Here is a 24,810-nt window from a genome sequence, read left to right as displayed (position 1 = left end):
GACTTGCACGACACGGGGAGGCACGAGGACGGAGACGGGAGAATGGAGACAGGAGGGCAGCACAGACGGGGGATGCAGCACCGTGTCGTCCCCAGCCACGTGCAGACGGGGTGCCCGGGCTGGGTGCGAAGGTGCGGGCTGACCCGACGGCAGCACCCGCAGGGACCCCGGTTTGGTGGTGCCGGACCCACCAGGTACCCGGGCAGTCCCGGTGTCTGCGTGACGGGGTGGGAAGCACACAGGGGAAACATCGGGGGGGACACACACACAGAGCACAAAACCTAGCCGGCCCCGCTGAGTATTTTTCCATGGCTTTGTCGCACCAGAAACACAGCAGAAACAAGAGAGCCCAGAGTTTTGTTTTCCACCGCCGGGGACTGACGGTCCGAGGAAACACCCCGCCGGGCGTTCTTCCGATTACCTTTTGCCAGAGGTCTGGTGACAGTGAGCCACGCAGACTGGTTGGCCTCGCCAATATAATTGGAAACCTTACAAACATACTCCCCGCTCTCCGCCTCTGTCACATTATACAGGGTCAGCACCTCCGCATCAGAGCTATTAATCCCCGAGTGCTGGAACAGACCAACAACATGGAGTCACATTGACGCGGTCAGAAACGGGCAGCGCCCGGAGCATCAGCACCGGCTCTGCCGGCGCGGGGGCTGCTCCCCCCCCGGTACCCGCTGCCGGGCGGGAGGGATGGGGCTGTGCACGGGGATGGGGGTCACGGGAGGCAGGGGCAGACAGTCACGGGGCTGTAATCCCGCAAGCCGGCCAGGAGCACGGCTGGGGATGGCTGCGCGCTCCGGGAGTTTGCACGGCAGCCGGTTTGCTCGCTGGGAGCGGGACCGCTGGTGTGTGCAGAGGGAGCTGCTCACGCTGGGACAGATCGGGGGCTCAGCTCCCCACCTCCAGCGCCATTCTCGCTCTCCGGGCTAGCCCCCCGCAGCCCCACGGCGTGTGCCTTTAGGGCTTCAAAGGGACTGCGCTCCCCGTTACGCAGCCGAGGAGCCGGGCAGCCTTCCCTGCCCACCTCTCAGCCCGTACTCCTCCGGGACACCCCAGCGCGGAGCCGGGCAGGCTGGTGACGGCTCTGGGGCTGCCAGCCGGTGGTCCCCAGCCGCGGGGGGCTCCTCTCGCCCACAAGACAGCGCGGCCGCCATCCCGCACGGCTCCCACTGCCCCGCTCCTGCCCCACGGGACGGGCAAACCTGCGGGGACGCGGGCTGGAGCAGCCCGGCGTGCAGCTTTACCTTCAGGATCTGCACGTAGGGCAGGTTGTCGGGGCCGATCTTGCTGCCGTTCACCTCGATGTGCTTCAGCCACTGGATGTGGGGCTGGGGATCGCTGTAGACTTTGCAGACGAACTCCACGTTGCTGCCCAGGGCTACGGTCTTGTTAGCAGGCAGCCCTGCCTGCAGGATGGGCCGGTGCGGGGACCGCTCTGCAGGATCCGGGGAGACGGGGCGCCTTACGATGGGGATCGGGGTGCTCCGCCGCCCGCCCATGGGGAAGCGCCTGCTTTGCGCAGGGGTGCACCCTGCAGTCCCCCGATGCACGAGGACCCCCGGCTGGGGTGGGCGCTGATGCACCCAGCAGAGCCGTGGCGTCCCCTTCCCCGGGGGCCCCCCCCCGCAGCGGGGTGAGAGCAGCCAGGAGGGGCTGGGGACAGGGACAGGTGAAATCCCTGCGCGGGGACGGGGACATCAGTACCTATTCGGCGGGGTCAGAGGTCAAACAAACCTAACGAGGGCCCCGGCCGTTAACAAAGCGGCTGCCACTGTGGTGAGTCAGCATTAACAAACCCCTTTGTTCACCTCGCTGACTGTTCCCTTCAGTTTGCTCAGTGTAATCAAATTAAATCACATTTTTAATGGTTCATTTACTGGCATTTAGAGCAGCTCCACATGTGGAACTGCTCAGACCAGCCTTCCCAGCTGGGAATTATGGCTAATAAGGCGATTAGAAAAAGTTTCTGTCTGGTCTATGAAATTATTTCCACCACAATTAAAAATCCCCAGAACGGGTTGAGGTGAACCTTCCGCCTCGCCTCGTCGCGGACCCGCTGTGCCGCAGAGGTGCGCACCGGGGCGGGCGGCCGCGGGGACGGCGAGCGTGCCCCGTCCCCGTGAGGGTTCCCCATCCCCATCTTTGCAGGGTGCAGCACCCGTTTCTGCTCGGGGAGGGTGGGATGGACGGGGACCCGGGGTTAGCCCTCCCAGCCCCGCGCTCCTCACCCACGACATCCAGCTGGTAGGTGTGGTTGATGCTCCCGTATTTGTTCTCCACGATGCACGTGTAGTTGCCCTTATCGGACGGCACCACCGAATCCATGATGATGCTCCAGGTTGCGTAGCGGACCTGGGGGCACGGGGATGACGACAGAGCCTGTTACGTGCGAAGCGCCGTCGGGCTGGAGCACACGAGCCCTCGTTCCCATTCACGTCAGAGCTGGCTCAGCCCCCCGGCCCCCGCCGTATAGGCAGGACATAAATCTCCCTTTGAGGTCACCTTTCCCCTTTCCTACAGAGGGACCGTAATTGCTCCCAGCTGTCCCAGGACAGCCTCGCCACGGAGCCAACTGCGCCGAGAAGCAGATGTTGTGAGCTGAGCGTGATGGGCTCACCCGGTGCGCAGGGACACCCCTCTCTGCTGGCCCCAGCGTGCGGAGGGAACAGACCGGCATTGTTCCCCTGCCGCTGCCGGCCGGGAAGAGCCGCTTCCCCCGGCTGGCCCCGGGGCTCGGACCCGCGCTGCTCCCCACGGCCAGCCCCGCCGGCGAGAGGTCACCGTGCCGGTCAGCAGGCAGGGCGCAGCCTGGGCGTTTTACACCGTCCACCCGGGGCACCTCCGTGGGTGCTGCTGACCAGGCGTGTTTCATCTGGGACGGGTCCCGGTGGCTCCGCTGGGCTGCGAGCGCTCCCCGGGTCCCTCCTGGCTACGGGGCACGGGGACGGCTTTCCTACGCCCAGCCCCTGCCGCTGCCAGCTCTGGCTGTGGCTCCTCCTGGCAAGACCTCCCTAAGCCCTGCTCCCTGCCGGGGCGGCCGCATTCCTCCTCCCTACTGGAAACCGGTTATTTCCACAGTCCTGCATTTCAGCCCCATTAGCTATCCAGGGCACCGTGCTGTCACCGTCCGGGGAGCCGCGGTGCTGCCAGCAGCCCCTCTCCTCCCTGCCTGTAAGCCCGCATCCCTCTCCGGGACGTGCTGCACAGAGCCCAGAGCCGTGACGTGGCCGCATTCCTGCTGCGTGTCCCCGGCACCTGGCTGGAGCCCGCGGCACGCAGGACCACGGCCGGATCCCATTTGCGCAACGCGGCGCACGACTGGGCGGCGAGCGAGTGCCCAAAGCCGTGGCCACGCAGCACCCGGCCGGGCTGGCTCGGGGGTCCCACCTGGGGAGACACCCACCGAGGGGTGTGAGCCCCGCGCAGGCTGCAGCCCTGCTCCAGAAAACTAACGGAGAGAGATGAAAAATAGGGGTGGTGTTCCCTCGTAGGGTCACCCGGGGGGGGTCCCTGGGCTGCAGCTGCTGCCAGCACGACAGCAGCCCTGGATGCTGGAGAAGTGTGGTCCACCCTCTCCTTTGGGAAGGGATGAAGCTCGGGGGTCCTGGCATGCTGGTCCCACCACTGAGGTTCTTCTGCAGCAGCAGCAACCCCACTGCGGGACGGGAGCCATGAGAAGAGAAAAGCTGAGCCCCCATCCCACCCTACAGCCTGGACCTCCTGTGGGTGCCGGGCGAGCAGCGCTGCAGCCGCCTGCCCAGCTCAGGGAGCGAATGTGGCCCCCGTACGCCGGCCAGGGCACCCTCCCCGCCAAGCTGGTACCCCCGGGCTGCTGGCACAGCTCCTGCCGACCGCTGGAGGGGCTCCTCCACCCTGGCAACCCCACGGCTGCCAGCCAGCCCTGGGAGCCCCCGCGCCTGTCGGGGACGCCAAGACCCCCTCTCCTCGGCGGGGGGATTAGGCGAAGCCGGCAAAGGCAGGCTGGCTTCGTCCGCCGCCCCCTCCCCCAGAGGTTGAGCTGGTGCAAACATGACCCAGAAGCAGGTCACTGCCGTAGGGCTATTTTGCAACAGGAATGTCAGAGGGGCCCATCTGCCCCCGCCGGGGGCTGCGTGGACAGGGGGCTCGGTGCCTCTTAAGCTGCAGAGCCCCTTCCCGGTCCTCCCCCTCCCCAAGCCGCCCCAGAGCGAGCCCTCCAGCCCTTTGAGGTGCGCAGAGCCTGCACTCGGCCGGATTGAGCCCCACGGCAGCTGCCCACAGCATCGGCGCGGGCAGGGCCAGGGGCTGCCTCGACAGGGTGCTGCCCTGCACCCCCCTAGCCCCCCCGGCTCCGGTACCTTGTACCCCCCGATGCGGTGGTCGGGTTTGAACTCCTTGCCGTTCTTCAGCCAGCGCAGCGTGGGGTTGGGCGTCCCACTTGACGGACACTTGAATTTCACCGTTTTGGCGGCAGGGACGGCATGGAGCTTCTTCTCCATCTTCTCGGGATAGGTCCAGTAGGGAGCGATGGCCTCTGGGGAGCAGAGCAGGGGGGCTCAGCATGGACGGCTGGCGCGGGGCACCCGGCCAAACCCACCGGCCAAACCCACCGGGGCTTCTGCCACAGGGAGCTCCGGCATTTTGCTCAGGGTGCCCAGGGCAGGACTGAGCTGGGAAGCTGGAGAGGTGCGGGCAGCTGAGCCTAGCTCTGGCAGGGAGGGGAGCTCCCGGACATGGGGTGTTATCCGGGAGTCACAGCAGCCCTGCGGGGCCCTTTCTTTGCAAGGTGCACGCTCAGCACGCGTGGCTGCAGCAGCAGTTACCCTGATGTAGCCGTGCCAGCACCCTCCCCTTGCTCTGACCAGGCTGCTTCGCCCGGGTGCACCCAGAGCTGCTCCCCGCACCGAGCCCTCACCACCACTGGGTGCCCTGGGCTGGAGCGGGAGCCCCTGCCCACCCTCGCTTGCCTTCTTCCATCCCTGGGCGATGCTTGCAAGTGTGCCCGGCTTCCCCTCGCCCCCCCTGCAAAGGCCAGGGCAGCACCAGGGGCAAACCCATCTCGCACGTACGGTTCGGCTTGGTGTTATCTGCCTCCTTCTCCTCCGAAGAGGAATCGTCTTCGTCGTCATCATCCTCCGCGGAGGGGAGCGCGTCTGCAAGAGAAGAGACAGCCCAGCTGAACGACCGTGCATGGACCCTTCCCGAGCGGGGCCAGTCGGGGACCGGAGCATCGTGGGCTGGTGGTGCGGGAGTGTGCCCAGTGGGGCGGCCGGGGCAGGGTGGGGAGGTGCTGGGTGAACGCTGTGCATGCCCACCAGCACGGCCAGGGCTGACAGTGCCTGCCGTCCCGGTGCTCACAGCCCGGGGACATCGTGGAGCAGTTTGGCCCCAGAGGTGATTTCAGAGCTCCACGCCGCGTGTCCAAGCACGGCTCCTCGCCCCGTGCCTGGTGCCACCAACCCCTCTGGGGCAGCAGCCGAGACCCTGCGGGCGCAGAGACGCCCCAAGCCTCGGCGGACACCTCCCAACCTCGAGCGTTCCTTCTTCTCCGGCCTCACGCTCCGTCAACGCCAACGTGGACCTCGGCTCATGCCCCCAGCGTGTGCCCGCTCCCGTGGGCAGCCCCGCAGCCCCCCCCAGCCCCATGCAGACAAACAGGCAACCTCCAGCTGCTTCTCCCTGCACTGCAGCAGGTAGGAAGGCACCGCACCGCGCCGATAACTCCTCCGGGCACCCCCAAATCGCAGGTCCACCCCGAACTCACCGCGCAGCCGGACAGATCCGCGCGTGGCCGGTGCACGTGCCGGCAAGCATGCAAAGGCGTGCGGAGGCAGCCTGCTCCTCGCTCCGCAGTCCGGCCCCGGGGCTGCCCCTTCCCTGCGCACCCGGGGCCGCTACGAACCTGAGACGTTCACGGAGAAGTAGGTGGTCTCGCTTCCCGAGGGGCTGTTGGTCATGCAGGCATAGAGCCCCGAGTCCTCGGGCACCGCGTCCCTGACCTCTACCTCCTCCCCGGTAATGCGCGTCCGGTTGTTCTCGGCCAGCTGGACGCCGTCGCGCACCCAGTTGATGCTCTGGACGTCATCCCTCAGCCGGCAGCGCAGCTGGAGGAGGTCACCGGGGTGGGCCGAGTAGGACTCCACTTCGATTTTTGCTTTGGGCAGAACTGGAGGAGTTAGGAGAGAGAAGAAGAGAGAAAAAAAAAAAAAAAAAGGAGAAAAGAAATAGAGACCAAAGGAAACCATGCTGCTGCTGCTGCTGCTGCCGCCGCGGCTCTGTGTTAATGAGGCAACATGCGCTGCTGGGATGTTCCTGCTGTGGCAACCGAGGACCGGCTGCCCCGGCGAGCCCAGGGCAGGGGAGCCGGCGGCAGCAGCCGGGGCGGCTGCAGAGCGGAGGGGAGGCAGAGGCAGAGGCTGCGAGCACCCCAAGCAGCACCAAGCGCTTCACCTCCGCGGTAGCACCCGCTCGGTGGCCGGGGAGTTCAAAAGCACTCACGCACCCCTCGGTCTCTTACTGAGCATCGTTCGGCCCAGAGGGAGCGTGCCACGGCAGGGGCTTTGAAATGGGGAGAAACGGGCAACCTGAAACATCTCGGGCAGTGCCAGCTGCTTGGGCAGGATTCAGCCTCTCCCAGGAGCATCCCAAATCCCTGCTGGGCTCTGCCACTCCGCAGGGGTCCTGGGATCCCCACCACCACGAGCGGGCAGCCAGCGAAGCAGGCGAGGGTCCCCATGCCACCAGGACCCTCGCCCCGGTTAGAGCGCTTCGGGGCAGGGGCAGGAAGGCCAGGGGGATGAGGGGGCTGCGGCAGGACAGCAGGCAGGGGAGCGAGGGTCTGCGAGAGCGGCATCGCTGGGAAAGGTCAGCCCAGGGGAGCTCCGGCAAAACAGGTGCCGGCCGCGGCGCTCCTGTTCGCAGAGACCCTAGGCAGGGAGAGCTGCAGCTGCTCCCCGATGCGACATTTGTGTGAGGAGCACAAAGATCCTTTCTCTCCATCCCGCTGCTACGTGATCTTGTCTCTCCTGGCCCTGGTAGTGCAGACACGGCTCCGTCCTCAAGCGCTGCCCTCCACCCTCCGTGGTGGTGCGCGAGTGGCTCTCCTGGTCCTGGGCTCGGTGCAGACGTCGGGGTCTCAAACCATCTCTTCAAATTTCACAGCCCGAGGAAGAGTTCAGGCTGTCGCAGCTCCACAGGCGCTGGGGCTCCCTGCGACAGCGTGGGGCAGATGCAGCGTGAGCATCATCCCAGAACAAGCACCACGGGCTGGTGTCCACGGCTCTCGGTCCTGAGCGCTGCCGCAGGAGCAGCACGAAGGGGCAGACGGTGCTGCTGCGGACGCTGCTCTCGGGGGCCAGAGCTGCTCGGCAGCATCCCAGAAGGAAGCACCACATTTCCACTGTACCTCCGGGTCAGTGGCGGGCCAGCTTCGGGCAGGCTGAGGGCAAGAGCCGATGGTGCCGCGGGAGCACAGCCGAAGGTCTCCACAGAGCAACTGCTCTGTATCAGAGGGGTCCAGAGCGAGGGCTGGAAAATCCCAACAAACCCTGCGCAGCCAGTCCTGCAGAAACAGTCTGGGAATGTTCAAAGTTCAGCTGATCCGTGGCTCAAGGGCTGTTCCCCCCAAGGACTAAGGTGCTCGGCGGGCTCACAGCCCGCAGGCACTGTACTCCGGCCCCCGGGACAAGAGCAAAGCCACAGCTCTCCCTTGAGACCCATGCAGCCCCCAGGCAAGGAGCACAGCAATTTGCAAAATAGCAGCTGATTACGAATGCCCACAGCATCCGAGCACACGTTGGAGGGGCTGTCTCACTGCAGAACTAACACACGTTATCACCCTTGGTGCCCACCGTGCCAGACAAGTGCAACCTCTTCCCCCCATCCTCTGCGCGCACCCCTGAACAGCCATGGAGCAGCTTGTCCTGGGCCCATCAGCTGCCAAAAGCCGGCACAGTGTCCCTGCCTGCGCTTAACCCTCCTGGTCAAACATCCCCTTGAGCTGAGCCAGCACAGGCAGGGAGCGCAGGCTGGCAGCGAGCAGTGCAGGGCTGGGGCCAGCAGCAAGGCACCGCTCCTCCCAGGACCCATCAGTGGCTCCGTGCTGCCAGAAATGAAAGCTGAGCTCTTCAGAAACTCTCATGTACCGCATCGTGATCTGCACTTCACTTTCTGGCCACTTTTCTTTTCCTTGTACTGATGAGAAGCTTCATGGGGAAAACATCTACGAGCAGCTCCAGAGTTTCTCCTTTTTCTTTTGCTTAGCACTTGAAGGGAAACAGCGTGCTGGGGAAGAATTTCGCTTGACCAAAAGCCAGGGCTCCACATCCATCAGTAAGAGGTTACATAGCATTTTAACATGGAAGGTGAAGACTGGTGGGAGTCCCTTAGGTGGCGGGGGAAGGGTCATGCTTTTGCAATCCTGTTTTCCCCCCTGGTTTTCTCTCGCAGCCCCACAGGACGGGCACTTCTAGTAGCTCTGATGTGTGCTTCAAGTGATTAGTCACAGGCATCTTCCAACACACACAACGCAGCAGTGATATCCCGTCGCCGTCTGCCTGAACACCACGGGACTCGGTAACACAACGTCCTCCTGTCCGTCCTGACTCCCTTCTCAAACAGAGCAAGGTCAGCGAGTGATAAACAGCCACAAAAACCCAAACCAACATGAAACGCGGAGCTGCAGCCACAGCCGTATCTGCCCTTATCTCGTTCAGGTCTGCCCCTCCCCACGCACCGACAAACTTATTTCTTATCGAACAGAATAACCTGCAGAAGGTGGCTGGAGCTGCAGAGGACCCCCACCGCCCACGAATGTCCTTCAATGTCCCTGTCGCCTGGCCCTGGCCACCCACACGCCAGCACACGAGGAGCCATGCGCTGCTCTGGGGTCCGGTGTCCCACGGCCACGGTGCTGAGGTCCGTTGGGCGCTGCTGGACCTGCGGGGTCCCACCACGCTGCAACTGAACCGGTGCTGGGCCAGGATCAGTTCTAGCCAGCAAAACACTGCTGTGGTCCAAGAGCTCATACAGGTCACCTCCTCACCGAGCCTGCCCTAGGGACCGCCATGGAACTGCCACCATCAACTCGCCTGGAAAGGTCCGTAGGAAAAACGTGCCCATGCTGGTGCAGGGAGGGAAGCTCCTGCCGGCCCTGTGCTCCACAAACACCTCTCGGCTGGACCTGCAGACTGGGGAGGAGGCGGCCTGGGGGTAGAAAAGGTCTTTGGAGGGAGGGAAAACTTCGAGCCACCCCAGTCCAACACTGGGGCTTGGGAAGGCAGCGTCCCAGGCTCAGGCGGGTCCCTTCCCATGGGCACAGCATCGCACGGGTCCCCGGGCACTCCACGCAAGTGCCACCGCTCCTTCGGGCCATCGAGCCGCAGGCTCTGCTGTGCCAAGGAGCCCGGGCAGGCGGGGGCCGGGGTCCGCCGGCGTGTGGCCAGATCGCCTTTCAAAGGCAGCAGCCCCCTCCGCCAGCCCCTCCGAGTCAGAGGCTGTTTTGCATTAACAGCATGACCAGGGAGGCGCGGAGGCATCGAGTGTGATGGACGGGAGAGGGGAGGCAGAGGGCAAGGCAGGATCCTGCCCTTTGGTAACCCAAAGCACATCTCTGGCACTCAGGGATAAGGCGGAAAACGCAGCATGGTGGGAACGGCCCGAAAACGAATTCACAGGCTAATGAGCATGTCCAGGTTAGCTCACCCTCCGGGCGGGAGCGGGGCCGGGCCAGCACACGGGTTTGGACGATGCTGCTGCGGGGCGACCCTGGCAGGCAGACAGTGCCATGGCCGCTGGGACGGCCCTGCTGGCACCGGGGCAGCCCGGCTCGCACGGCAGCTGATGCACAGAAGTCCTCTCGGAAATCCAGTCCCTGCGTAAAACCAGGAATTGCAGCGGGCGCACCAGGAGCAGCGCAATCCCGGGCTGCCCCTTGCCTGGGAGCAGTCAGCGGCGTGAGCCGTGTTACCGGCATGCCCTCCACGTATGTTAATTAGGGTGAGCCCGTTTGATCACTGGACTCCATCAGCCTGAAACGTCTCTTTCTCATGTTCTGCTTTTCTGTAACCTAAACCAAGGCACCAGGTGCAGCCCCTCCGCAGCGCCGCCAGCCCGGCCGGCTGCTCCCATCGGGGCGCGAGCGAGCCCCGAGCAGGCCACATTAGCAAAAGTTTAATCAGCCAGACAAACGCTTGGCTCTCCTCCCCGGGCCCTTGCCTGCCCTTGCGCTACAGGACGAGGCTCTGGAGAAGTCACCCGGGTTGCTCCCACCATCACGCAAATGTTGACTGGTGCTGGGCAGTGCCCGGAGCGGGTGGAATTTCTCTCCCCAGCCAGGCTGCAGCAGCACCGGCCGGGAGCTGCAGGGGTGCTTACAGCCCCCTTTGAGCAAAACAGGGCAACACTGAGGAGTGCAAACAAAATACCAGCAGCGCTTGCTGCTCGCTTGCCTGGAGAAGGCAGCAAAACACATGTTAGGTTTGGCACATCTAAACTCTCTGCTGTTCCCTTTTTAACTTAAACTCTTTACGCCGGGAAGGTAGCACCGGCTTCCCAGTCCGGATCCCGCAGGGCAGAGCCCTGTCCCTTCCCATCCCAGCAGGGACAGGAGTGCTCACAGCTCGCGGGGAGCCCCGATGCCCCGGGCGAGGCGAGGGGCAACTCCAGTCCCGGCGGATCGTGCCTCCTCTTGAAACGAGCCCCAAAAGTACACGCATGCTGCAACGGCCGGAGCAGCCCGCGGTGGTTTTATTACTTTATTCCAGCTTTGAAATGGAACCGAAAGCGGAGCCGAGCATCGACCAGATGGAGAGTGTCACCGAGTGCATATAACTGTCACCGACTCCCCCGGGGCTGGCCCCCGCCGGCGATGGCAGGGGACCAGGGACACGGGGCAGCAGCCCCGGGGAGAGAAGCGGCACGGATTAACCTTCGCTCCCCCCATCCCCGTTCTCCTTGCGGCCCGTGGCCCCCCCCCCAAAGCCTGGGCAACGCGCACACGGCGGAGGAACCCGAGGTGCAGCCCCCCCAGAGCGGCGGGAGCCGCGGGCTGTGCCGCCGATGGCGATGGCAATAAAGCGGCCAACAAAGCGGCGCGGGGACAATGCGGGCGGGGGGCGCGGGGCCACGGCCACCGGTTGCCCTGGAGACCCCAGCGGGGCTTTCCGAAGGTATTTCCTGAAGAAAAAGCACACACATGCCCGGCAGCCCCGCTAATCCCAACAGGAAGCGCTTACCGGGACGCGGGGATTGGCTTCTTTCTTATTTAAAAAGCTCTTCGCCCTGCTGCCCCCCCCCCCCCCCCCCCGCCTCCTCGACGCCCCCCAGCCCGGGCTGTGCTGGGGGGATGCCCCCAGCAGCATCCCCGCACCCCGGCTGCTCCCGGGGAGGGATGCACAGTGCCCCTTCCCTGGGGAAAGGCTGCAGCAGGGAGATGCCAGCGGGCAAGTGTCAGGGGCAAAAGTGTCGCTGGCTCTTCCTTGGGGGGGGCTCAGAGTACCACTGGCTCTTTCTGGGGGGCTCAAGGCACGCATGGCTCTTCCTGGGGGGGCTCAAGGCACCCATGGCTCTTCCTGGGGGGCTCAAGGCACCCATGGCTCTTCCTGGGGGGGTTCAAGGCACCCATGGGTCTTCCTCGGGGGGGCTCAAGGCACCCATGGCTCTTCCTGGGGGGCTCAAGGCACCCATGGCTCTTCCTGGGGGGGTTCAAGGCACCCATGGGTCTTCCTCGGGGGGGCTCAAGGCACCCATGGCTCTTCCTGGGGGGCTCAAGGCACCCATGGGTCTTCCTCGGGGGGCTCAAGGCACCCATGGCTCTTCCTGGGGGGGTTCAAGGCACCCATGGCTCTTCCTCGGGGGGCTCAAGGCACCCATGGCTCTTCCTCGGGGGGCTCAAGGCACCCATGGCTCTTCCTGGGGGGGTTCAAGGCACCCATGGCTCTTCCTCGGGGGGCTCAAGGCAGCCATGGCTCTTCCTCGGGGGGCTCAAGGCACCCATGGCTCTTCCTGGGGGGGCTCAAGGCACCCATGGCTCTTCCTGGGGGGGCTCAAGGCACCCATGGCTCTTCCTGACCAAGCAAGCCCAGGAGGCAGCGGGCTTCTCCCCACCCTCTGGTCCCCGGATGCTTCCTCCGGCAGCAAGAGGGGGATTTATGTACTGCTCCAGGCACTCCCGCTCTTCCTAGCCTACACGTCAAATGAAGCAGCACTTAATTAACAGGCGTGTTGGTAGTTTGCAAAGCTGTCAGTATAAATCCACCCCTTTCCCCCCGGGACACCCCCGGCCACGCTCAGAGCTCTGCAGCAGAGAGGAGCCCTCCAGGGCAGCAGCTCGGGGCACAGACACTCACCCACCAGCTCCCCCCAGCCGTGGGACAGCCGGGGGTCCTGCCCATCCCGGGGGGCACAAGTGAACACCCCAATCCGCACAGGTGCCTATGGTTTTTTGCAATAACCGATGGCTTTGCCTGGGCCCTGGCTCACTGCCGGCGCAGGCAGAGTTTGCGTTCCTCTCCCCACATCGTTCCCGAGCAGCTCCGGGCTGTTGCGCATGGAGGGGCTCGACAGCCAGGCAGCCCCCAGACACAGGGACACCCCCCTGTACCCCCCTCGCGTGGCTCCGCTCACCGTGGGGCAGCTCTGCAGCCCAGGCTCTGGCAGAGCGCTGCCGCTTTTCCCAAAGACTCATATTTCTTTTTTTCCTCCTCAATTAAAAGCCGGAGTGACAGCATCCGAGTGGAAAGGCGGGAGGTGGGGAACAATGCCTGCTCAACAGCCTGGGAGGGGAAGGCCAGCAGCGTGATGCCCCAGAGGACACGGCGATGCCCCGGGGAGCCGGGGACTGAGTGGCTGCAGCAATTGGGGTCTGGGGGAACCGAGGGCTCGGAGGTCTGCGTGGGGGCTGCTGGGCCCCCCCCAAGCTCCTGTAACGATCCTGGGCTGCTGCCATCAACAGCAAAAGTGCAGAAGGCTTCACGGCTTGGCAGGGGATCTCAAAGCTGCTCAGAGGGCTCCAGCGAGGAGTCAGCTCCTCCAAACCTGATCCCCTACGGCTCCCTGGGGCAAGGGGTGGGGAAACACCGAGAGCTGCAAAAACAAGGCGGGGGCTGGACAGCAGGGAAATGGGGAGATGGGGACAAAGCTGAGGGCCAGCCATCCACCCAGGGAGCAGCAGGGACAAGCCAAGGACCCTCGCTGTGCCGCCTCTGGGGATGCTGCGGCCGGTGACGGCACGTCCCAAGCTACGGCTGTGCCAAATAGCCCCAAACATTTGCTGCTGGGGGGCAGGGGACACAGATTACAGCCCCTGGGTTCACGTGCAATGCTCCTGCCAACGCTGAGCAAGATTTGGGGAGAGGAGGAGGCGGCGGCAGCACAGCCCTATGCTCACAGAGGTCCCCAGAGCTGCCCAGGCTGAGAACGCTTCCAGCCCTGGACTTTTGGCTCCTGTTGGGCCCGGAGCAAGACCCCCTGGATGAGCTGGGCACAACAAAGCCCCAGGAACCAGGGCCCCCGCTGGCCCCGCAGATGGGGCCGGGGGGAGGTTAAGCCTGCGGCCAGCTGGGCGGACGGCGGCACTGGGAAATGGGGCAGCCCTCTGCCCTCCGCCCCAACGGGGGCTCGGCCGCACTGGGAGGGGGCTGCAGCCCCGAGCTCCTCTGCCAAACCCCCCCCTGCTCCGGAGGGTTGCATCCCCCCGGAAAGTATCTGCTGGACCAGGGCGGCCGTCGGGGCTCAGCGTGCCCCAAAATGAGCTGCCCAAGGCAGGACACCCTCCCCAGGGACACAGCAGTGCCTGGCTCCCCACGAAAACCTGCTTGGCTGCTTTGCACCCCCAGCACCCCCCAGGCAGGGATGAGGCAGGCTCTGAGCGGTGGAAATGCCTGAACAGCAGCGAGGACAATAGCAGACAAGGAGAGAGGAAAAAAATCCTCTCGGCAATTTTCTGCAGGTTTCTATTTAACCTGAAGACAAAGACCGGCTTTGTGAGGGAAGGCGATGGAGGTTGCTCATGGAAATTTCTTGGCTTTTCCCCTTAACTAGGGGTTTTTTACCACCTCCAAATTTAGGTAACTATAAAATGCAGTAAGTGCCCATTAATATTTTATTTGCTGCAGATTTTTCAGTAACCGGAGCGAGCCCTTGACAAAGGCAGAGTTCCCAAGCCCCCTCCCCATGCCACGAGGAGAGGCGGGCCAGTGATTGAAAATCCTCCTCCGCAGCGAGGCAGGGGCCGCTGGCCGGGCGCGGGGGATTACTCGCTCCCTGAGAAGGGAGCTTAGCTGCCTCAGAACCGGGAGTAAACTGAAACCCCATAAACATCCAGAACAAAGTCCAGGAAAGCTGCTGCCTCCGCCACGGAGGGGACCCGAGCACGGCCGCCGCTGCTCTCTGGCCGGCGCGGGCGATGCTCGTGAGCGGCAATGTGGGGGAAGGACAGCAAGCCCAGCCCCGGGGACACGATGCCCCACGGCACGGGAGCTGAGCCCCCATCCGCACCCTGCGAGACCCCAAACTCGCCCAGGGTCGGATCCAGAGCCCACCCTGGCAGGCGACCTGCAAGGTGCCGGCGGCACGGCCCCGGCTGTGGGTCCTGGCCCAGGACCGGCTCTTCCCATCCCGCACGTCCTGCCGGGAACATTTTGTTCCCACCAGCCGGCCCCGAAGCCAAGGGACGGACTCTGCCCCAGCCGGGCTCCTGCTGTGGCACTAATTGGGCCGCCCTGGTGAGAACCGTGTCGGGAAACGTTTCCAGAGGTTATTGTTAGCCCTGGCATGAGGCTGGCGAGGAACCAGCTCCCTCCTCTCCAACCTCTCCTCCTCCACCGCCGCCGCCTGACGCGGCTCCCCAAACCCTCCGGGGGCTGCAGGGCTCCTTAAGCACCCCAAAACCCACCTTTGCTCAAATTAGCCCTTGGCTCGAACACCCCAACAGCTTTCCCAGCACCATAGCCGGGTCCGGATCCGCAGCACCGCTCTCCCGGTGGCACTAGAGCCATCCTTACCCCAAACACCACCAGGAAACCTCTTCCAGGAAGAGCAATCTCCTGAGAAAAACATGTTTACCACTGTCAACCGTATTATTTACAGAAGTGGGGAGTGAGCATGCCAGTGGAAAAATCTCGGAGATGATCCCCGGGAGCGATGCTCTGCCCAGGCTCCTCTCTGGAGCCTGCAGCTCCCCAGGGACCACACGCAGCTCCGGCTCTCTCATGGGATGTGTCTGTGACCAGGGTACCTGCTGCTCAAACCAGAGGCACCGACGCCGGCCTGCCAGCCACAGCATCAGGGCACGCTTCCAGGCGGGATCACCCAGCCGTCCCCCACCGAGGCCAGTGCGGGGACCCCAGCCGCAGCACGGTTTGCTTGCCGGTGCCAGCTCCCACCCCGTCCCAAGCCCTGAGCCGTGAAGGGACCGTGGGCACGGGGAGCACGGCTGTTCACCGGGGCACCACGCAGCACCGTGCCCACACCAGCAGCACCAGCAATCAGCCTCTCGGGGTTTTGGTGGGAAGAAGAGGGAAGGGGGAGTGAGCCTTAAAAAGAAAAGCAGTACCCCACAGACCAGACATTCTTGGGTAATTAAAACCAAAAGGCAGTAAGTCAGAAAGTCCTGCGCGGCGCTGCCTGGTCTGTTTATTCTCTGCCTCACCGAGGGAAAGGCCAAGGCTTTGAAACGCTAGAGCAGCGCTTTCTGTCGGGGCCAGCTCTCTCCAGGGCCAGGTGACCCACTCAGCCCATCCACCACATCTCGGGGTGTCACCGGGCGCCGGAGCTTTGCAGGGCTGCGGCAGGAGCAAACCCCCCAGCCTGCCCGTCGTGGGCCACAAGCCCTTGGAAGGCTTTTAGGGGAAAGCAGTGATGAAAAGCGAGGGGGATGCCCTCGTCTGGGGCCGTGCTCTCCAGCCCCAGCGATGCCTCGCAGCGGTGCAGAGATCAGGGCTGCAGGAACCGCCTGAGCCAGCCCCGGCTTTGAAGCCAGCCCCGTGGGCATTCCCCAGCCAGGAGCAACGCTGGAGCATCCCGGGGGTCTCGCAGGGTGCGTTCAGCCCACGCGCTGCCAGCTAGCAAAGCCTGCACTGGTACCCTGCACCCAAATTCTCGTTCCCACCTGCTGAGCCCAGGATCACCCCAGCGTCAAGCAGGGGTGGGAGAAGGCTTCACCCACGTCTCGGGCTGCAGATCATCACAGGGAAGCAAGTGTCGTGACAGGCAACGACCCCGCGCTGGGGGAACAGCCCCCGGGGCTTTGTATCCTTCTCCAAACCAACAACGTCGGGTTTTGCCAGAATTCCCCTCCTGGTTTAAAACGTCCACGGGCAACGCTGGAACCGCTCACGCCCTTTTTGCGCCCGCGCAAATTGCTCTCAGCAGACATCGTGTGCCGCGTCCCCGCCAGCACCAGCCGACGGCTCCAAGGCAGCCGGGCGGCCACGCGGCACCGTGCCGCTGCCGGGGGACGAGCCCGTGCCCCCCCGCTGCAGCCCCCGTGCCTGGCCCTCGCGCCAGCCTCTGCCTCTTCTGCAAGGGAGGCCGGCTATCTTATCGCCAGAAGCTAAACGCAAAGGACGAGGGAACCGGGCGTTCCCCGGCACGGCCGCGGTGGTTTTTTCCTCTTACCTTGGTCGGGCAGGGTAGGGGCCGGTCTGGCAGCTGAGAGCGCGGCTGTGACCAGCACAGCCCAAAGGATGAGGCACCGCCAGGTAAACATCCCACTGCTGCGGCTACTGCTCGGCGACTGGGCTCCGCAATTCCCACTCCATGGGGACACCGGGCTGGCCCCGGGCGGGCGCGGGGGGGGTCTCCGCCGGGCCGTCAGCCCCTCCGAGCTGCGAAGGAGGAAAACAGAGTCAGGACAGGGTGAGATGCATCCCCGCATCCCACCACCTAGCCCCCTTTGTGCACAGCACAGCTCCGCGGGTGGGACGTGCTCGCCGTCGCAGGCGATGCTCCTCGAGCAGCCCGGACAGCGAGGTGTCCCTGGACCCGTGGTGGCAGGTCCCCGCGGAACCCTCCGCAGCCTGAAGCGACCCAGCGCTGACTGGCAGGGTTATGTTTTCCTGCATAAAAGCGCTGATGTGTCGAGAGTAAAACCGCTGGCAAAGCAGAATCGAATGCAGCAAAATTTCCCAGAACGGTGGGAGAAATTTTCAAATGCCAGTTAAAGGAAAGGATATTTCTGCTCTCCTGCTTTCCTCTTCCTGCACTTCGGGTTGTGCCGAAAAGAGGAAGTCCCATACAGATCAAAACGCCACAAAATTTTTGAAACAAAAAACCCCGTTGGCCCAAGCTGGGTCATCACGGTGTGGCAGCTCCCAGAAATTTCTTAGTTTTCTTTAACTTCCCTCAGATGCAAAATAATCTCAAAATCTTGACAACTTCTGTGGGACAGGAGAGATGTTTCTGTTGGGCTCCAGAAGGCCACTTTTCCCCTGTGAGCACGCCTGCCGGCAAATGCCCTCCTGCCTCTCTCCCTTGTTTCCACAACATCTTCTGCCCCACGCGCCCCAGGCAGTGCCAGGACCCAGCCCAGCACCCCTGGGTGCTCCAGGACCAGCAGCACCCCGCTCTGCTGCAGCTGACCCAAGTCTTGGCTGCGGCAAATCCCACGTATCCAGACCAAAATCTGACGTTGTCCACGTCATCGTGCACCCTCGGCAAAGCAGATCCTGCTGCAAACCCCAGCCCCTCCATCTCCTATAGGATCTATAGGGCATGCACACAGCCAGCCCTATGGAAAAGCCTTCCCGGAGCCGAAGGGGTTAGCCGGCGCCTCGGCCCCGCTCCCACGTGCGGCAGATCTCTTTCCACCGACAGCTGTTTTCGGAGCGGCCGTTTGGGGAGAAATCCCCCGGCTTCCACAGCCAATACTGCAATTCACTCCAATACAGCAATTTGCTCTCGTCCCTGCCAGCTCTCACACCGGGCTCTCCAGCCCGCCCGTCCCCTCGGGTCCCCGTCCCCTTTCCCTGCCAGGGGACCGCTCCGTGCGGGGAGGCATCAGAGCCGGGTTCTGGCACAGGGAGACCCAGCAGAGCCCGATGCCGGCTCAGGGTACCCCAGGGACGTACCCTCCACGGCCCTCATCCCTCCTTCCCTCTGACCGTCCCTCCTTCCCGCCACGCTGGGAGCGCGGAGCTCTGCCAAAACACGTTCGAGGGGGACGCTGGAGCCAAAGCCCAAGCCCAGCCGCCCCTGGCCAACCGCTCCCAGCAGTGTGGATGCGAGCAAACCCCCGCGCTCCACCCCCGCGACACATCTGCAACTCCGCAGAAGCCTGGGATGGAGGTCCTGACACCGGCCGCCGTCAATTGTCCCACTGAGCTTTGCCGAAGAGCTCGCCGGCGAGATCCCTGCCCAGTTAATTGCACAACCCGAGCACGGCCGTGCTGCTCCGGCCAGGGTGCTGCTGGCGGCAGATGCTCCGGGAGAAGTGCAAGGACCAGGGCGTGGACAGGATGATACCATCGCCGAAACCCTCCTCTAGGCTCCAGCAGCCGGAGGCCAGAGCACCTCCCTGGGGCGCAGCCGTTCCTCCGTGCCCCGTAGCCCTTGCTGAGTATCCCGAGCTCACCCCGTTCCTTTCCCGACCGACTGACGCTCCCTGAAGCCCCGTGCCGAGCTGCTCCCAACCTGCCATGTGAACAAGCGCCTCCTTTTGCCATAAGGCGCCTGTTTAAAGTATGTGCTGTTAAAAACAGTGAGTAATAAGTGTAGTGAGTAATAAGCCGCTACTCATCTTCCCCACGCACTCGGTCTGTCGGAGCTCCGGACACCCTGGCCGCTGCCTCTCCCGTTCCAGCGAGGGGGCAAGACCTTTCGTTCCCCTTGCCTGAAGCACCGGCTTTTCCCTGCGGATGGGCTGAGCAGCCGCCAGAGCCAGCCCCGCAGGGCTCCTGTTTAACACCGGGTGCTGCCCGGGGAGCTCAGACCCCCTGAACAGCCTCTGCAGCCCAAGAAAACCCAGCCAGGGTGCAGATCTGGGGGCTCTGGCTGCCTTCTCCCTGCCCCAACTGCTCCGGCTCTGGCCGGCGCAGGAACATTTGGGACCCAAAGTATTGACACAAGCGGTCGGGCAGGGAAAAGCGGCACCCAGCAAACACCGTCGTTATCTCCAAGCGCCAGCGCTCCCAGGCGCCAGGCAGTGCGCTTTAAAATAGTTATTGAATGTTAACAATTTATCAGGGTTTGGAAGGGGGAGGTGGAATTCTTCGTGGAAAAAAAAAAAAAGTCTTCTGGTATTTCTGGAAATTATTTTCTGTCTCTAAGTGGTTTTGTTTATCGACAGCACATGCTCCCCGGAACATGCCCTAATGCGGAGCGTCTGCGTGGGCCTCCCGAGCCGGCCCCGCGCCGAGGGGAGGGAGGGATGGAGGGATGGAGGGAGGGGAGCGCAGCGCCTCCAGAAATGGCAGTTCCTGAAAAATGAGTCAGTGCTGGCTCGGCGCACAGCAAAGCCCTTCTCCAGATACACCTCAGAGCGAGCGCCTTCCAGCTGATTCAGGGGCTCGACAGCAGCATATTTCCATGGCATACGGATCGCTCAGCAGCGAAGAACTGCCCCGCGTCTGGGAGAGTCACTGGGAGGGAGAGGGAGGGAGGGAAGGACGCGTGCCAAGATCCAGAGGGAGTGCACGATGCTCGATGCTCGGCTCCCTGGGGCAGAAAGGGAGGTCGCAGCAGCTACGGCTTTGCTACAAGGCAGACAGGTGTAGGGCAGGGACGCATCCTGCACACGGGGGCTCAAACCAAGCATCCTGCCTGCTCCCCCCAGCCAGGCTCAGCAGCACCCTAGGAAATCCTGGTGTTCGGAGAGGAGTGGATGCTGGAGGGAAGAGCCAGCAAAGACCCTTTCCTCCTTCCCAGGGGAAAAGGGAGCCCCGGAGCCTGCCCCTGCCCCCCCGGGGTTCCTCTGCGCCCACTCGGCAAGGAGGTGAGAAAGCAGGGGGGAGTGCTCCTACCTGTGCAAACAACGGCATGGCTCTTCTCCGTGTTTATACAGCTTTTATATAAATCCCAACAGGAAACCGTATGCTGGGGAGGACGGCAGCTCGAGCAGGGTGGGTCTCCGGCTCCTGCCGGGCACCGTCCCCGCTCCCCACGGCCCCGGCACACTGCAATTTACTGCTCAGGGGTGGATTCAAACAACTAAAAATGGAAGCAGTAAGAGAGGAGCCAGGGCTAACTGCCCCTCAGAGACCTGCCTGCGAGGCTGCAATTACAACTGGCCATTACACCCACGGAGCTATTTCGGAGCGGTGACGGACACCCCTGTGCCCACCTGAGCACCCTCCCGGGGCGCACGGTGCCCGCACGCCCGCGCGTCGGGGAAGATGCTCTCATGCCGCCTTCGTACAGCCGTGCGTTCAGGAGAAGCAGCCTCTTGCAACCTGTCTCCCCTGTTGTCCTCGGGGACCCCGAGGGCTGCACTTTTGCCTCTCGCCTCTCTCACGCCTGTGAGTCACCAGGCTGAGCTGTCCCGGGGACACGGCACAAGATGGGACCTTCCAGGCTCAGGCAGCAGCCTGTACTGAACATTTATGAGCTGAGTGTAGCGGGGAAGCCCCTTCCAGTCCCACAGCTCATCCCCAGGAATGCATTCAAGGTGCCAAAAGCAGGAGCCGGTGCTGGAGCAGGGTGCCCGGCTGGGGCACCCGGCGGGGTCGGAGCCCAGGCTCAGCCTGGGGTTTCCCGCGATGCTGTGCCGTCCCGCAGGGGAGCCCTGGATCTGATCTCCCCGGTCGGCTCGGTGGGACTGGGTGACTCTGGAGCGGGGCAGCTTGGCCTCCGCTCACGCAGCCGCCGCCATCCCGTCGGAGCAGAGCTGGCCCGTGCAGCATCCACCACGTCAGAGCGTCCCGGAGGCAGGCGAGCGCCGGGGTGCCTCGGCGCCAGCAACCGGCGTGTAACGCAGGAGGCAGAAAAACAACAGGGCAAGGCCAAATACAACAGGGAGAAGAGGCTGAGCTCGGCTCCCAGGTCTGCAAGGCTTCAGGAGAACCGTGGTGGGGGGCTGCACCCAGCTCAGGGCCACGCGTCCCTCGGGGTGGAGAGGTGGTGACTTCCAGCGGGGGACCTTGCCTGGCACAGATGCCTTCCAGCTCCAAAACACGGAAAGGAGACTCAATTTTTCTCTGAGGCTCAACACAAGCAGCCCTCCAGGCGCCCTTGGGGAAGAAGGGCACGCCAAAGGCAAAATTCGCGGGCGACACGGAGAAAAGCCTTTCCCTCGCCCAGCGCTCCTTGCCCCAGCCTGCGGCTCAGGTCAGGAGCTAAGTATTTGCTGAAATAAAAAGCAAACACAACTGCAAATGTAACTATAGGGAAAAACTATAATGCTTAAAGCAGACGCATGCTTGGAAAAATAAATATCCAACTGTGCAGCACACATACTGCGTTAACCCTTCCCAGCCATACGTGCTGCAGCCTGCCGCGAGGCCTTACAGCTACCAGGGTATCTCTAACCACTGAGTTCACTGCACGCTGTGGGCATCCAGTGGTGAGGGAGCTTGGCACATGGGGCAGGAGGGATGGGGAAAGGCCCAGCCTCATCCACAGATATCTGTAAAACCAGTTCAGTTTCAGAAGCATCCTCAAATTCAGGGATCCCTACCCGAGGGCTTGATTTTCAGACCTGCAGAGCATCCATTGATACCCGCAAATCTCCAGCCGGCTGGTACCACTGACTGTTCTGGGAGGGGACCGGTCGAGGACAGGGACACTGGGACACAACCACAGCCTGCCATCACCTGGAAGAGGCAGAGGCCTGTTATCCAGCCTGGGAGAGGGCTGGATGAGGTCTTCACTACATTAAGCTCCTCCGAGGAAAGCTGCTGGGAGGCGAAGGACACACACTTCTCCAGCAAACATATCCCCAACTGTTCACCTTTGCCTTCGTGCCCAGAAGCAGAAGGTCCCCAATGGGGGAGAAAGCTGAATTGCTGGGATGGGATGAACATCCGCAACCCAGCCCCAGTCGAGTGGCCCCTTCTAGCAGCCAGGGCTTGGGGGGCCAGAGCAACAGAGGGAAACCAGCTGGGGCTGGGGGCAATACAGCTCCTAGGTCGGTTTATATTTTCAGGTAGATAAATAAACAGGGAGCTCCAGTTCACACCTCAAAGCAACCTGGGCTCCTTCCCAGCACGGCTGGGGCAGGCATCTCACACGCAGCAAAGCCCGGAGCCAACGAATGCGCACACGGGCTGCTTTTGCAACGGTGCTGCTCCTGCCCTCGCCCCACCAGGGCAGGGACTATTTATTTTAATCCTCTCCGAGCAACACAACGAAAAGGCAACAGTGCATGCCAGCCACCACAGAGATTAAGGGAGGAAGCGCTCCTGTGTGGGGGAAAATGGCTGCTAGCCAGAGCAGGGGTCCGTGGGGTCCACGCTCCTGCAGCATCCCCAGGGCTGGGCAGGGTGGCTGCCCCCCCCCACGCCCCCGCACGCACACTCGCATCCAGCTGGTCAGCACCCAGAGATCTCCAGCCAGAGCAAATCACCGCCTCCGCCTGAACACAAATCCCAATTTCACTCTGGCTGGGACCCTGGCAGAGCAGCAGCCTCCGAGCCCGTCTGTTTTATTAACGTAAGCAGTTGGGCGAACCGCACTGTTAAGGTTTAAACATTGACGGGAAGGAAGCTGCACCAGCCAGCCGTGACACTCAAGACACGGGGCAGTAACTCAACAATCCGGGCAGAGAAGGGAATCGTGAGGCGGCTTCAGTGCTCCTCGGTGTAACCTGAACGCGGACACGCTCTGCTCCTTCCTTGCACAAGGCCAGCTGGCTGCGACCACGGCTCACGGCCCCAACGGCCAAAATCACAAACGCCGCAACGGAAAACGCCCCCCCGAAACCCACCCCGGTGCTGAGGGCTGTGCACGTCGGCCCAGCAGATTAACTGGGTATCGCACGCGTAGTCGGCCGCCACGCCGCGCTCCCCGCGCGTTCGCCATGTACGAACGCGAGCGATTCCCAGAGACCCGCAAAGAGTTTGGATAAAGGAGGCTCTCGGAGCTCCCCACCTCCCCGCGGGCAGCTTGCAAACACAAAGGGAAACACAAACTCCAGGACCGCGTTATTCCGAGCACCTCCGTCCCCGGTGACCGCCGGAACGCCCCAGGATCCGAAATCTTCAACAAAACCAAACGCAGCTCCTTTTCCATCTCTTTCTGGAAGCCGCGAGGCTCCCGCTTGGGAACTTTTCGGGAATAAGGGACGAGGCGGCAACTCGGAAAACAGCCCCCAGCCGGGCCCCCTCCCCACCACCACCCCCCGCAGCCGGGAGGGGTCTCGGGCCCCAGCCCACCCCGGGGCCGGGGCTGCGGGGAGGTTTCCAGCCTCGGCTCGGCCCGAAGGACGGGTTCGGCCCCGCCGCGTTTCAAAACTGCCGCCCGCCGAGCGGCTGCAAACCGGGGGCTGCAAACCGGGGCCCCCCCGCCACAACCGCACCGGACGGCCCCGGTGTCCGCAAACCCCCAGCTCCCGCAAAGCAGAGGGCCCCCCCCCCCCCCCCCCGTCGAGCCACCCCGCCACCGGCGTACCGGGGGGGGGGGGGGGGGGGGAAGAAAAGGGGTGGGGGGGGGGGGTCCGGCGGCGGCGGAGCCCCTCGGGACGGGGCTGGCCCCCGGTCCCGGATCGGGCCCCCCGCCGCCAGCCGCGCGGAGCACAAAGCGCTGCCCCACCGTCCCCCTTCCCCTCCGCGGGGCCGGTCCCGGTCCCGGTCCCGGTCAGCCCCGGTCGGAGCGCGGCGGCGGTACTCACCGGAGCCCCGCGGGCGGCGGCGGCGGCGGCGGCGGCGCGGTGCCCGCCGCTCCCGGGAACAATGGAGGGGAGCCCCGGCCGGGGCGAGAGGCGCAGCCCCGCCGCCGCCGCGCTTACAGCGGCCGCCCCATGGCGGGGCCGGCCCCGAGGTGGCGGCGGGAGGCGCTCCCGGAGGCGCGACCGCCCCGACGGCCGCCGCTGCCGTTGCCGCTGCCCGCGCCGCCGCGTCCCCGCCGTGCGCCCGCCGCCGCCGGACTGAGCCGCTCCCGCACCGCCCCGCCGCCTCCTCCCGGCTCCTCCCCCGCCTGCCTTCCTCCCACCCTCCTCCTCCTCAGCGGCCTGATGGGGCTTGTAGTCACCCCCGGGCTGCGCTGCCGGCAGCCTCCCGCCAGTACGGGGTCCCGGGGGTCCCCGCGGGGTTCTGCGAGCGGTTGTCGCCCCGAAACCGGCCCAGGCTTGGGAGAAGCAGGCGCTCGCCCTGCCGCCCGCGGGATGCTCGCCTCCGCGCTCTCGCCCCGCTGCTTTCGGTCGCACCGGGGAAGGCTCGGTCACCGTGGTGCAGGCAGGGGCGAAGGGAGCGCTGCACCCCACTGTTCTCCCCGCCCGGCACCCAGCCCAGAGGCAGCAGCACGCAGGCAGCAAGTGTGGGCAGAGCTTTGGGCAGCCCGGAGCCCCCAGCCCAGCTCTTCTGCAAAGCAAGGGCCCAGGGTACCCACTTTCTGTGAGCCGATATTCAAAGGGTCGCCAGACCCAAATCCTGCCCGGGAGCCATCCAGGAACCACTGCTGCTGCAGCCCCTGCCCTTCCCAGCTGTGTACATCAGGCAACCTATCACTGAGGTTTGGAGCAGGAACAAAGCAGCTCGAACTCAGAGCACCCCAAAAACTCCCTACCTGCACAGGCAGCGCATGCGCCTTCTGCTCAGTCTCAGTTGGGACTGTGCTGGGTCCCCGAGTCGAAGGGCAGAGTGGGATATTGCCACACCAGCATAGCCAGCCTGTCTGCTGTACTCTCCGACATGGGAGCCCACCCCACAGAGCCCCAGTTTGTGCAGCTCAGAC

At 64.0% G+C, this 24,810-nt stretch overlaps 1 protein-coding gene across 7 annotated transcripts in view; it reads right to left on the bottom strand.

Annotated features, from left to right (window-relative positions):
- Positions 1-24,006, bottom strand: part of FGFR1 (fibroblast growth factor receptor 1) — a 30,131-nt gene extending 6,125 nt beyond the window's left edge. For 2 of the 7 annotated variants that reach the window (XM_030035250.2, XM_030035253.2), the window contains exons 1-8: positions 23,750-24,006; positions 16,606-16,814; positions 5,891-6,154; positions 5,058-5,141; positions 4,347-4,522; positions 2,238-2,361; positions 1,254-1,444; positions 422-572 (exon numbers count right to left, since the gene is read on the bottom strand). In XM_030035250.2, the coding sequence (XP_029891110.1) occupies positions 422-572; positions 1,254-1,444; positions 2,238-2,361; positions 4,347-4,522; positions 5,058-5,141; positions 5,891-6,154; positions 16,606-16,696 (1,081 nt within the window). In that variant the 5' untranslated portion in view covers positions 16,697-16,814; positions 23,750-24,006. Of the gene's footprint in view, positions 1-421; positions 573-1,253; positions 1,445-2,237; positions 2,362-4,346; positions 4,523-5,057; positions 5,142-5,890; positions 6,155-16,605; positions 16,815-19,946; positions 19,965-23,749 lie in introns of those variants that run through there. The other 5 variants (XM_030035252.2, XM_030035254.2, XM_030035251.2 and 2 more) reach the window with 4 other exon arrangements.
- Positions 24,007-24,810: the final 804 nt, after the last annotated feature.

The sequence above is a fragment of the Aquila chrysaetos genome, chromosome 13 (assembly GCF_900496995.4).
Source record: "Aquila chrysaetos chrysaetos chromosome 13, bAquChr1.4, whole genome shotgun sequence".
In the NCBI taxonomy this organism is placed as follows: domain Eukaryota; kingdom Metazoa; phylum Chordata; class Aves; order Accipitriformes; family Accipitridae; genus Aquila; species Aquila chrysaetos.
The sequence above is the reverse complement of the archived record's forward strand: the minus strand, read 5'-3'. Positions and strand labels throughout refer to the sequence as shown.